Source organism: Gasterosteus aculeatus, chromosome 14 (assembly GCF_964276395.1).
Source record: "Gasterosteus aculeatus chromosome 14, fGasAcu3.hap1.1, whole genome shotgun sequence".
NCBI classification, from domain to species: domain Eukaryota; kingdom Metazoa; phylum Chordata; class Actinopteri; order Perciformes; family Gasterosteidae; genus Gasterosteus; species Gasterosteus aculeatus.
Genome location: NC_135702.1, coordinates 1,354,272 through 1,367,662, shown reverse-complemented (window position 1 = coordinate 1,367,662; position 13,391 = coordinate 1,354,272). Strand labels below are relative to the sequence as shown.

At 42.7% G+C, this 13,391-nt stretch overlaps 1 protein-coding gene across 1 annotated transcript in view; it reads right to left on the bottom strand.

Annotated features, from left to right (window-relative positions):
• The window catches only part of LOC120815181 (NACHT, LRR and PYD domains-containing protein 3-like), a 124,668-nt gene that overhangs the window by 92,169 nt on the left and 19,108 nt on the right, over positions 1 to 13,391 (bottom strand). Inside the window, exons 2-5 of the mRNA XM_078088640.1 lie at positions 8,752 to 8,986; positions 6,721 to 6,808; positions 6,291 to 6,572; positions 5,954 to 5,989 (exon numbers count right to left, since the gene is read on the bottom strand). Coding sequence (XP_077944766.1) covers positions 5,954 to 5,989; positions 6,291 to 6,567 — 313 coding nt within the window. The 5' untranslated portion in view covers positions 6,568 to 6,572; positions 6,721 to 6,808; positions 8,752 to 8,986. The remainder of the gene's footprint in view (positions 1 to 5,953; positions 5,990 to 6,290; positions 6,573 to 6,720; positions 6,809 to 8,751; positions 8,987 to 13,391) is intronic.

Here is a 13,391-nt window from a genome sequence, read left to right as displayed (position 1 = left end):
CTCCTGGTCACCCAAACAGCGGTCAAGGTAGCTGAAAGAGCAACTTGGGTCCACGCATCCCATTGCAAGAAGGTTCCAGATCCAGTACCAGCAGTGGGCTCAGGCGACCCTACCTCCACAACAAGTGTCAATCAACCGACACCACCGATCCAGTGACCACGGACGGGCAGTTGACCGACAGACACACAGTGCATTGTGATCTGTGTTGACTGTCTACAACGCGGATGCCTCACAAGAAAGAAGGTTGGCAGACTCCACATTCCAACGTGTACCTGCGGACCAACACAAGAAGAAGAACACGGCCAGGACCCCTCCACATAGACACAGTAGTCGTTTGTGCCACGACAGTTTTATTCATATTATTGCTTGCTTCAGTTTCATTGTATCTCAGCATCTTTTTGTGATTCCGTAGTCCGCTATCTAAAGAGTGGTTCTCTCTTATCATGGAATGACTCTGAAAAAAACCCCAACAGTGACTCGGACTCCCTTGACGAGCTGAACACTTACGACCTCGACACATACGCATAGTGACATAGTGACACACTGTCTGTGTGCATTCCTGGTGTTCTAAATGTTTTTTGTTTCACAGTAGCTTGCTAAAACAATGAGAAATAACATTCTCTCATACAGCTTTTATCCCTGCATTTATTAGTATGTAACGTAGATATGATTGATATAATGACCTTTCAACAATATTCTATATCTGAGGCGGTGGATATTGTGTGAAAGGGGATCAAGTTCTGGTATTGTGATTTAAACATGTTTTCATTTCTTTTTTATTTCAATACTGTACACATGACATCTGGGGTGTAACGCTCAAATCCTGTGAGAAGGTTTCCAGTCTTTATCTTCTCCTAACATATTTCTTCCTATTTTCCCATTTCGGAGGGTTTTTTAGGGAGTTTTTGTTCTGTGGCAGGCAAAGTTTTGTGAGCGATGTCCAGATGTTCAATGTTTTGTGATATTTGATGTGGTAGATTATATGTGGTAACTTTTTAGAGTAGTCATTCTAAATTGATTGCATAGTTTGTGATTATTATGTAATCAAAAGAGTGGAATGTAATGGGAAAATGATATGTGACCCTTTTAATTTGTATAACCAGTTTATTAGTTGCAAGTGCTTAGGTCACAAAGGCCCTGACATAAGAACTGATGTCTCCCACTTGGATTAGATGTTTCCAGCGTCATAGCTGTAGAGATTGAACAAAGTGTTTGTTATGTCTATGACCACCTTTGTTTTAGCATGTTGGGAGAGCAAGGACACGGTCAAAGAGCTGACGTGTCTTACATGGATAAGATGTTCCCAGTACCCTGGCTGTAGATACTCAACAAGATGGTTAACGGTTTCTGTTGACGCCACCGATATCTAAATTTAGGTATAAGAACTGCCTCGATGTGTTGGGAAGAAAAGGAGGTTCTTGACAGTCTACTGACCACGTAGCTGTTGTGACCCTTTTTCCCTTGCAAGGAAATAAATCGGAGAAAAGACATACTTGACTCAGAGCCTTTGTTTCTTACTTAACGATTGTCTGTGCAAAATCTTCCACCACACATTATATTGGAAATCAACACCATCACATGTTTATGAAAATGTTTGGAAATAACATTTTTGATTTGAATCATTCAAGCAGAAAGTATCTTAAGAAGGTCAGAAATGTAGCATGGATGTAAATAAAGACACCAGGTGAACATTAATTGAATCCTGACCTGAGAGTCTCCAGGTCACAGCGTGAATTCTCTAGTCCAGCACACAGCAGCCTCACTCCTGAATCCCGCAGGTCGTTGTTACTAAGGTCCAGCTCTCTCAGATGGGAGGGGTTGGAGCTCAGAGCTGAAGCCAGAGAAGAACAGACTTCCTCTGTGATCAGACAGCCTGACAGCCTGCAGACACACACAACAACACACATGTCACATGATCTGAGGGAGCTGTGAGGACTAGAAGGTCACTGCAGGACTGAGATACTGTCGGCTGCTGAGGGGTCACATTAACATGGTTACTGACTGGTTTCCAGTCACAACTAAACACCCACTAATGTTCATCAACAATCTGACAATAATACTGAGAGCATAAATATATACATGAAATAAATGTTTGATGTAAATAATGCAAGCAGAAAGATTCTTACGAAAGTCAGGAATTTAACTAAATAAAAGACACCGTGTTGAATCCTGACCTGAGGGTCTCCAGGTCACAGTGTGGATTCTCCAGTCCAGCACACAGCAGCTTCAGTCCTGAATCCTGCAGGTTGTTGTTACTCAGGTCCAGCTCTCTCAGACTAGAGGACTGGGAGCCTAGAACTGAGGACAGAGCTTCACAGCTTCTCTCTGAGAGGTTACAGTCACTCAGTCTGAAGAAACAACAATGAAGAAAATATAAACAATAAGTAGAAAAGATGGCAGCATGTTTAAGTCATGATGTATGCATCTAACTCTCTGTACTTACAGAGCTTTGTTGGAGGCTTTGACCACTGGCAGCAGCCTCAGAAGAGCCACCTCTGAAGCAGAGTATTTCTTCAGGTCAAACACCTCCAGATCTTCTTGTGATGACAGTAAGATGAAGACCAGAGCTGACCACTGAGCAGGAGACAGTTCACCTGAGGAGAGACGTCCTGAACTAAGGGACCGTTGGATCTCCTCCACTAGAGAAACATCATTCAGTTCATTCAGACAGTGGAACAGATTGATGCTTTTCTCTGGAGACACAATCTTACTGATCTTCTTCTTGATGTACTGGATTGTCTTCGGATTGGTCTTTGAGCTACTTCCTCTCTGTGTCAGCAGACCTCTTAGGAGAGTCTGATTGGTCTCCAGGGAAAGACCCAGGAAGAAGCGGAGGAACAAGTCCAGGTGTCCATTAGGACTCTGTAAGGCCTCGTCCACAGCACTCTGGTAGAGATGCTTTGGTTTAGGTTTGTCTCTAAAGATTTTAGACAACAGGGAGGTTTTTTGATCTTTTAACAGCAGATTGACACCAGAGCTGTAGAAGGTCAGATGGACATGAAGAGCAGCCAGAAACTCCTGAACACTCAGATGGACGAAGCAGAACACCTTGTCCTTGTACAGTCCGCTCTCCTCTCTGAAGATCTGAGTGAACACTCCTGAGTACACTGAGGCTTTTGTGATATCGATGCCACACCCTGTCAGGTCGGATTCATAGAAGATCAGGTTGCCTTTCTGCAGCTGATCAAAGGCCAGTTTTCCCAGAGACTCGATCATCTTCCTGCTCTCTGGACTCCAGTGTGGATCCGTCTCAGCTCCTCCATCGTACTTGACCTTCTTCACTTTGGACTGAACCACCAGGAAGTGGATGTACATCTCAGTCAGGGTCTTGGGAAGCTCTCCTCCCTCTCTGGTCTTCAACACCTTCACCAGAACTCCAGCAGTGATCCAGCAGAAGACTGGGATGTGGCACATGATGTGGAGGCTTCGTGAGGTCTTGATGTGAGAGATGATCCTGCTGGCCTGCTCCTCATCACTGAACCTCTTCCTGAAGTACTCCTCCTTCTGGGGGTCGGTGAACCCTCTGACCTCTGTCACCATGCCGACGCACTCAGGAGGGATCCGATTGGCTGCTGCAGGTCGTGTGGTGATCCAGAGGCGAGCAGAGGGAAGCAGCTTCCCCCTGATGAGGTTTGTGAGGAGCACATCCAATGAGGCCGACTCTGTGACATCAGTCAGGTCCTCATTGTTGAGGAAGTGCAGAGGAAGTCGACACTCATCCAGACCGTCAAAGATGATCATTACCTGGAACTCTTCAAACCTGCAGATTCCTGCTGCTTTGGTTTCACTGAAGAAGTGATGAACAAGTCCCACCAAGCTGAACTTCTTCTCTCTCTGCACATTCAGCTCTCTGAAGGTGAATGGAAATGTGAACTCTATGTCCTGGTGGTCTTTGTCTTCAGCCCAGTCCAGAGTGAACTTCTGTGTTAAGACTGTTTTCCCAATGCCAGCCACTCCCTTAGTCATCACTGTTCTGATTGGTTCCTCTCCTCCAGCTGAGGCTTTGAGGAGGTCTTCTAGTCTGATGGTTGTTTCTGGTCTGTCTGGTTTCCAGGATGCTGTTTCAATCTGTCTGATCTCATGTTCTTCATTGACCTCTGCAGTCCCTCCCTCTGTGATGTAGAGCTCTGTGTAGATCTCATTCAGAAGGGTTGTCTTTTCAGCTTTAGCGATCCCCTCAGACATAAGATGGAACTTCTTCTTCAGGTTGGATTTGAGTTCACGTTGACAGTTGGTGATATTCTCTGAATGAACAGAAAAAGACACAAACCAGATAGTGCTTTACTTTAATGGTGTAATATTTCCCTTGGATTAAGTTATTGGTTGTATTTTTCTGCATTCCTATCTGAAGCTACACGAATATTGACTGTGAGAACTTGACAATCGAGAACTATGACTGAAATATTTGAAATCTGATATCTGAAATATGCTGGTCAAAGTATCTCAGTTTTACCTGCTTTGTGCTTTTCTGAGTTGATTAAACATGGCATACTTCCTGGGTCCATGTTGTCTGTTTTGCTGGTGCCTGTAGTTAAAAATAGGACTGGTAAATTAACTAGTATAGATAACTATAGACCTTTTGCTCCTGCTAGTATACTATCCAAGGTACTAGAAGGGATTTGTTTGGATAGGATTGCAGAATACATAGCATCAACAGATAATCAGTTTGGTTTTAAGAGCAAGCATGGAACTGATCTGTGTATTTATGCACTTAAATAAATTGTCCATAGGTACAGATCACGCAATAGCACAGTATTTATGTGTTTCCTGGATGCATCAAAGGCTTTTGATCGTATCAATCACGGGAAACTGTTTGGTAAACTACATGAGGTGGGGTTCCCTTTTACCTAATTAGGATACTGCAGTTCAGGTGCTCTCACCAAACTATGCAGGTGAGGTGGGGGACGAGTTTGTCAACCCGTTCTATGTATCCAATGGTGTGCGGCTGGGCGGGATTCTGTCTACGCTCCTATTCAATCTGTACATGGATGATTTATCTAGGGAGCTAAAGGGCTGTAGAACTGGCTGCTTGGTGGGGGATAGTCTACTTAATCATATGCCTCATGCTGATGATTTGGTGGTACTGTCTCCCTCCAGTGCTGGCCTACAGCAACTTCTTAGAATATGCTCTCAATATGGACTGATGTTTGATATAAAATGTAACTCTATGAAGAGTGTGGTAGTGATTGCCAGAACCAAGGAGGAAATGAAGTGTGTCTATCCTTCTTTCTCATTGGCAGGTGAACCACTAGAAGTTGTAAAGAAAGTCAAATATCTAGGACATGTGATCAGAGATGACCTGTGTGATGATGATGATGATGATGATGTGTAGCGTCAGTGTGGAAAATTGTATGGGCAGGCGAACATGCTGGCACGCACATTTCACATGTGCACTTCTGATGTTAAAATCGCACTTTCCAGAACCTATTGCGCCCCACTGTATACTGCCCACCTGTGGTGTCATTTTAGTAAGTCGAAGATGAAAAAACTTCAAGTGGCTTATAAAGATGCACTGAGAATTGTGCGTAAAGTCCCTAGGTGACTATTCCACCTAGGGACTTTACGCACAATTCTCAGTGCATCTTTATCTTTTCAAATGTTTGTGTCCAATAAAGTGCCCACTTTTAAAGCTGTTTTAATAAATTGTATGTATCGATTCATGTGCAGATTGACAGGGTCTAAGAATATGATTGTTGTGTCCTTAGTGGATGTCTCCAAGAGGGACACAAGGTACACATCGTGCTTCTGGAAACATTGGACCCGAAGCCTGTATACGTTTTTATAAATGATGCCTCGTCTGCATCATTCTTAAATGTTGTTTGTATTGTTGTTTTTTATGTGTATGTATTCTCTATGGACCTCTGTGTCTGGAATGAAGTTGATTGATTGAATATGACCTTGGAAATAATTGAAGTGTGCAATAATTAGATGGTGGTACAAAAAGTCTCTTCACCTTGACCTCCATCTCCTCCCACAGGATTCGGTTCGCCTGAAACAAGATGTTTTCTGTGTTTACTTTGTGCATTTGTAGAGTGATAATAGCTGGTATATTTAGCCTGTGCTGAAATTAAAATCTACACTTAATAGTGGAATAGTTTCGCTTAATGAGTGAACACCAATTATGAGACTTTATAGTTTACAGCTATACTATAGTTATAGTTTTTAATCCCTAATCCAAGGGTGGTGCCCGGCTGTTATTAACATTTGTTAAGGATGATATTAACATGAATAATCTGTTGTATCTTTATTATACACATCTGATTTCTTTGATCCTCTTTTTAACAACTTACCCGTAGGGTTAAAGTTCATTTTGGATAATTTTTCGGCCAGATTGTTCTCTTTCATCTCTTTCAAAACCTCCACGGCCACCTGAACAGAGTCTTTGCCGTAGTACTGCACAATCAGGTCCACCGTGTTCTCCCTGTTTTTGTTCTCCAGGTCACTGCGTGGGATCGATCCGAGGTGTTCCGGGCTTGGATCGTTCTCCAGGTGCCACTGGAATAGTTCAAAGTCCTCCTTCTTGAGATCCTTTAGAATTTTGAAGATCTCTTTCTTGACTTTCTCCATCTGTCCTTTTTAAAGACACCCAAATAAACATCATTCACAAAGAACAATTACTGCTCTGCATTTAAAAAGAAGTGTGTTTTAAAGATGGAGTTTTATCGGTTCATTGGTTTGGATTCACAATCAAATAGAATTCTTCTCCCTCTTTCTAAGCACCTCTGATGAAGTCAGCGTCCTCTTTGTGGACACAAGTTGGTTGAATCTGTGAATATTGGGGAAGTGTGAAGGTGGTTCACAGCTTCACCTGCAACAACAGAAATGCCGTGTAATTTGTATTCATCAAACAAACTCAATTCATAATCAAACTAATCATGAAGCAGGAAGTATATGGAGCCAGATCCAGGACAAAGCTTTTGATCTTTCGAAATAGAGATTTAAAAAAAACTGTAAAATAAAATTAAGATGATTTAGTTCTTATAAAATATTTATTTTCATTATTTTCTAGATAAATAATCACATTATTTTCTATATATATTTATTTTCATTATTTTCTAGATAAATAATCACATTATTTTCTATATATCTATAGATATATATCTATAGATATATATCTATAGATATATAGAATATCAGGATATATATCTATAGATATATATCTATAGATATAAAGATATAGATATTTAGGTTCTTTTCATTATTCAGTTGTAGATTTCATATTTTCTGATTCAACTGTTCAATCGTTTTTTCACTGTCAGACTTTTGGCCCTGATAAGGGGGCGTGGCATCAACCGAGAGGGGCGTGTCATCATGAGTGACAGCTTAACGAAGAAGGCTGAAAAGTTTCCTCAACCGTGTTGCCTTCAGGAAGCGTAGGCACTGTGGTAATTATGAATCCACACTTTCTATACACCACATTCACGTGATTGGCAGGAAGACAATTTACACCAGTGACAAAGTTCTACTTAGCGAGCTGTTTTAACACGAATCACAGAATAAGAGCAATAAACTCAGATAGTAGCGTTCAACAACCACGTTTGAATCTCTGAACCACTGTGAACGCAGCGTAGCATCCATGTGATGGAGTCTGCTCCACCCGATCACGTGAACATGGTGTATAGCGATATAAACACAATCAAACAGGAACAGCTAAACACACACAGTGATGAACCATAAGCATGTGACAGCAGATACGTGTGAGCTTGCTTTCTGAATGTGGACACACGTGAAGGACGTCCAGTCATCCGACAGCTTGTCGCAGAGAGCAGGACGTCTTTGACTGAAGGAACCCACAGTGGATATTTGGAACGGCTAAAACAACTTGAACCCTCTGACTTGAGGTATTTTCCAACATGAGGCAAACCAGTCGTACCAGATGGGTGTGTGTTTGTGTGTTAGTACACGTGTAGATGTGTGTGTGAACGGGTTTTTCTCCATTGTTGGTGTGGTTACGATCAGGAGTCCTGATGTCTGATCTATGAACGGCTTATCTGCACTTCCTCTCCAACAAGTAAAGATAATATGTATATATTTACGTATAGTAAGTATGTGCATTAGGTGCTATAATGTCTTTGGGGGCACGACTCTGTTTGAAAGGTCGTGTTTCATCAAGATTAGAAATATGAAGCAGTTTGAGGTTGATAGAACTAAATAAGTGAATATAGTGACTAAAAGTGTTGATTCATAATTCCAGATTTCCTGAAGGCAACGCATTGAGGAAGGTTTTCAGCCTTCTTTGTTAAGCTGTCAATCATGATGACACGCCCCTTTCAGCTGATGCCACGCCCCCTGAGCCATATCAGGGCCAAAAGTCAAAAACATTTGTATCCAAAAATATCTGAAAAATATAAGACCTCAAAAATAAATAAATAAATATATAGTGCCCCTCCGTCTGCTACCTTCCCCTCTTCATCGGTGACAGTCAAACACTCTAAAAAGTGACTAGATGTGTTCTGTGGAGCAAACAGAGCGTCTCTCAGGTGTGTTTGAAGAACAAAGGCCCAGGTGAGCTCTGTGGTCCCTGCTGGGTCCTAGTGCCCCCTGACTGCTACCTTTCCCTCCTCATCAGTAACAGTCCTCACAGACCCCAGATCAGACTGAGCTCCTCTTCTTCATCACAGCGTCATCATTCAGACTAACAGCAGCTCCTCTCTGCCTGCTCACACAGGCGCCATCTTGTTTCCCAGCTTTAAACAATCACACGTTCACAAGCATCAATGATGTCATTCAACCAATCACAGCTGCACTTACTGAACTTGTAGACATGAACTTCCTCAGTGAGCAGCTCTCTTCTGTCCTCAGCAGGTCCGTGTAGAAAAGCAGCTCCGTGCTTCACTTCAGCTTCCATCAGACGGAGTGAAGTGACGCAGCTTGTTGGAGCTTGTTGTCCTTCATCAGAGAGGGTGCGTCCTCACGTCACCATCAAAGTATGCAGTCTGACTGGTGCACGTCCCTCTTTGTCTCCTGGTCTTCTTCTACATGTAGACTAGTAGGGAACACGTGATGAAGCAGAAACCTTTGTAACAAATGTTGTGAAGAGTTCATATTGAATAAAAACATCCACTAAGACAACAGAGTCTGAGCTCAGAGTGTTTTTATTTGCAACCAGTCTCACAGCAAAACGTGTAGCTGTGGAACGTGGTATTGTCACGCTTTCTCTCCAAAATCGTGACATACTACGTTTTATTTGGCCCATTCATTTACATCGCCTTGCAACTACGTCACTAGAAACTAATTAACGGAAGGTCGTCTACGTTCTCTGATAGAAGATTATGAAAATATAACGCAGACTTCTCGCTAGAAATGTCATCGAAATGCACACAAATGCTGATGCTTTCTTAAAATATTGCGTTTTTCACAGATAACAGACAGACAGTTGGCCATTTTCTTTTTTTTGAGCAGTTATTCTTCTCTCCACTTCAGGTTGAACCTGTCGGGGCGGAACAACTCGCCCACGTATCAGTGTGAAGCTGCGTGTTGAATCATTTACTGCAGCTTCCACACAAAGTACATGTTGTTACATGAAGGATTCTACTTCCTCATCACATGGCACCTTGAACCCTCTGGCTCCTACATCTGCTGTGCAAAGGATTGTGGGTAAGAAAAGCCAGTAAAGAAGCCTGCTTGTATGATGTACAATGTGACTGAATGTAGGACACACACACTGCAGCGTCTCTGAGTGTGTGTGTGTGTGTGTGTGTGTGTGTGTGTGTGTGTGTGTGTGTGTGTGTATATGTGTGTGTGTGTGTGTATATGTGGACTTTTAAATACTTCTTAATAACTCTGTTTCACTTGGGTGGAGCTGGTGGAGTTGTTCAGGTAACAGGTGAAGTTGACCTCCACCCACTGAGGTGCTGATGTCATCACCTGATACACTGATGGTTCCTCAGTGATCACCTGACCTTTTTATCCACATGTGGACCAACAAATGTCCCTCTTACCTTGTTTCCTAAATGAACATGTCTTAGAGTCTAAGAGCCTTTTGATGAGTCGGGTATTTTTCTGTCAAAGTTTGACCCCCAAATGTCTCTCTGAAAAAGACAAGAAAGGACACAGAGAAAGGTGACTTGTGGAATTGAATGTTGTGAATTATTTGTTAGTTTTTTTAATTGTTGTGTACACTAGTACACATGTACATAAGTCTACGTATAAGTACTTCTTATATTTCCAAGAAAAGATCAAACTTCATCAAGAAAGACTTTGTTTTCCAGCAAATGAGTCCAAACGTATCGAGTGCAAATAAAACCAATATAAACCACCAAGACGATCAACAAGTAAGAGTCGAGGGTGCGCTGGAATCCGCAAGGTTGGCGGTTCAACCCCGGCTGCTCCATGTCCCATGCTGAAGTGTCCCTGAGCAAGACACGTGACCCCTAAAAGCCAGGAGTTAAAAATGTAATCGCTTTGGATAAAAGCGTCAGCTAAATGACCTGTAATGAAGCTTCAGCATGTTGAGAGAATAACATCATATTTATTCCGCCTTCATCTGCAGCTTGAGTCACTTTATACATTTAGAGTTTTACGTATGTTGAGTTGATGAATAACGGTTTTCAATCAGAAAGGTTTCAGCGTATAATAAATAATGTTTGTGTATTAGTAAGAACATTGAGGTTTGGACCAAACAAACTTTGCATATGTGTCACTTTGGGGTAATTGTGACACCATTTCTCACCACACAGAGGACACATTAGAGAGAGACAGTGATGGTGACTAAAACAGAGCAAACAGAGAATCTTTGAAATTCAATTCAAATACGTGTATATGTCTAATATATATATATATATATATATATATATATATATATATATATATATATATATATATATATATATATATAGACATATACACGTTTTATTGTAGCACTTAAATTGTACTTATTGTACTTAACTATAGCAAGTTGTAAATCTGCTTATTTGATGAAATTGCACTTTCTTGTTTCTTGATCTCAAAGTCAAAGTAGCTTTATTGTCAATTTCCTGCATGTCAGACATACAAGGAATCGATAAAAACGTTTCCCACTCTCCCGCGGTGAAACATATAAAGTGCACAGGCACAACAACAGATAAGACAAGACATTTAGATGCATACAGATACACATATAGATTAAAAAAAATGTAAAAAGGAAACGTAAGTGATGAAGTGCAAGAGACAGTTTTGTTGCAGAGTCATGAGTGATTAAAGGGGGGGGGGGATTTCAGCCCCATGTCAGACTGACGGATATGGCTGGGGGAGAGAGGGGAGAGAATTTAGCTTTCTGACAGCTTGGTGCATGAAGCTGTCTCTGAGTCTGGTGGTGCGGAGGCTCCGATACCTTCTTCCAGAGGGCAGGAGGCTGAACAGACTGTGTGGCTGGTGTCACTCGCAATCGAGGTAGCTCTCCGGGTGAGGCGGGTGGTGTATATGTCTTTGAAGGAAGGGAGTGGGAGTGGGGCACCAATGATCTTACCAGCTGTGTTCACGATGCGTTGCAGTGCTTCCCTGCTGCGTTCAGTACAGCTACTGCCCCACACAGTGATGCAGCTGGACACGATGCTTTCAATGGTGCCCCGGTGGATGACCTGGCTCTGAGGGCTTCGTCTCTGGCCCTCAGCAGCCGATGGACAGCTCCTGTCGGCCATGGCTTCTTGTTAGCCCGAGTGATGATGGTCTTTGTGTGGGTCACATCATCTATGCATTTGCGGATGTACGAGCAGACGGTGTCTGTAAGCTCCTCGTTGTCTATGTGGTTGTTGTGTGTAGCTGCTTGCTTGAACATGTCCCAGTCTGTTGTCGCAAGACACTCCTGAAGAGCACACATTGATCCATCCGGCCACACGGAAATCTCTTTCCCAAGCGGTTTTTCCACTTTCACCCTGGGCCTGTATGCTGGCATTAGCATGACAGTGATGTGGTGGGAAAGTCCCATGTGGGGGAGGGGGGAGGCCTCGCATGCTCCTTTGCGTGAGGTGTAGACCAAGTCCAAGGTGTTTTTCTCCCTTGCTGATGGAGTTTTGGTAGTTACAGTTTTAAGATTAGCATGATTAAAATCTCCGGCGACGATAATGAATCCATCTGGGCGTGCGGTCTGTTGGAGGGATGTATACCGCGATTAGCAAGACCGCAGTAAATTCCCTCGGCAGATAGAAAGGACGGCACTTTGTGATCATGAACTCCGCCAGTGGTGAACAATGTCTGCATACTACCACAGCGTCCTGGCACCACGCATCCCAAACTCCTCCACCGCGTTGTTTACCTCCGTTAACGTGGGCTCTGTCCTCTCCATAGCTATGCTAGCTGCTCAAGATGTACAGCGGAGTCGGGGATGTTGTCAGTGAAAACCAGCACACAGCAGTCACTCACTGTCCGATTCGCTGATCTCAGTAGTCGTATGTGGTCCATTTTGTTGTCCAAGGATCGTGCGTTAGCCATGATGATGGATGCTACGGCTGGGCGAGTTGGGCTAGCCGCTAGCCTGGTTCGGATACCTCCGCGCTTGCCCCTCTTCTGCTTCCTCGAGTTTGTGTCCTTACTTATTGTAAGTCGCTTTGAGTAAATTACATGTAAAGTAATGTAATAATATAGTATACTGTAGGTACGTATATACATGTACTGTATATATACTATTACTAGTATTACACATGAATTATTAATGTTCAAATGTGTTAGTATCTTATTTTATTCTTATATTTTATTTTGTAGGGATGCACCTGTGCTCATGATGATGATTCTGATGCGGTATTGAAATGAGTCATCAACACACGCGTGTACTTCCCCGTCCCTCTGAGACTTCTTGTCATGTAAACTAGATCGTGTTCGTCCACTCGCCCCCCGTGTTTGTGGTGAGGGGGGGGGGGTGTATCTGCGGCCTCAAGAGATGGTTTTAAAGGAATTTTTATGCCTTCTGAGAATTGGCCAAGTAATTAACCACAGAGTGACTATAAGCTGCATGAGGGGGGGGGGGGCTCAGTGCGTATGGAAGAAAGAAACACACAGAACCTGCTAGTTGGAAAAAAAGTTGGAGGACAAACTGATTAATATTTATTTTGTTGTCCAACCGTCATTTATTTCTTATCAGGTTCAACTGTGTGTGTATTAGTGTGTGTGTGTGTGTGTGTGTGTGTGTTCTCAGCCTTTGAGTTCTCAACTCATTCACAGTGTTCATAGTACTATTTTGTGATACTTTTCACTAAAGTACAACAATCTAAGTACTAGGGCGGCAACAACGAATTGATAAAATCGCTAAAAATCGATTATTACAACTAATTGCAACTAATTTCATCATGGATTCGTCGTGTCGCGCGGGGCGAAGATAAAAGAGCCGCCAGCAGCTGCTGTGAGTCACGTGACGCAGGCAGAGACGTCGCGTTCAGTCGTCCAACGTGTGCGAACATTTCACACTAAATAAACTAAAG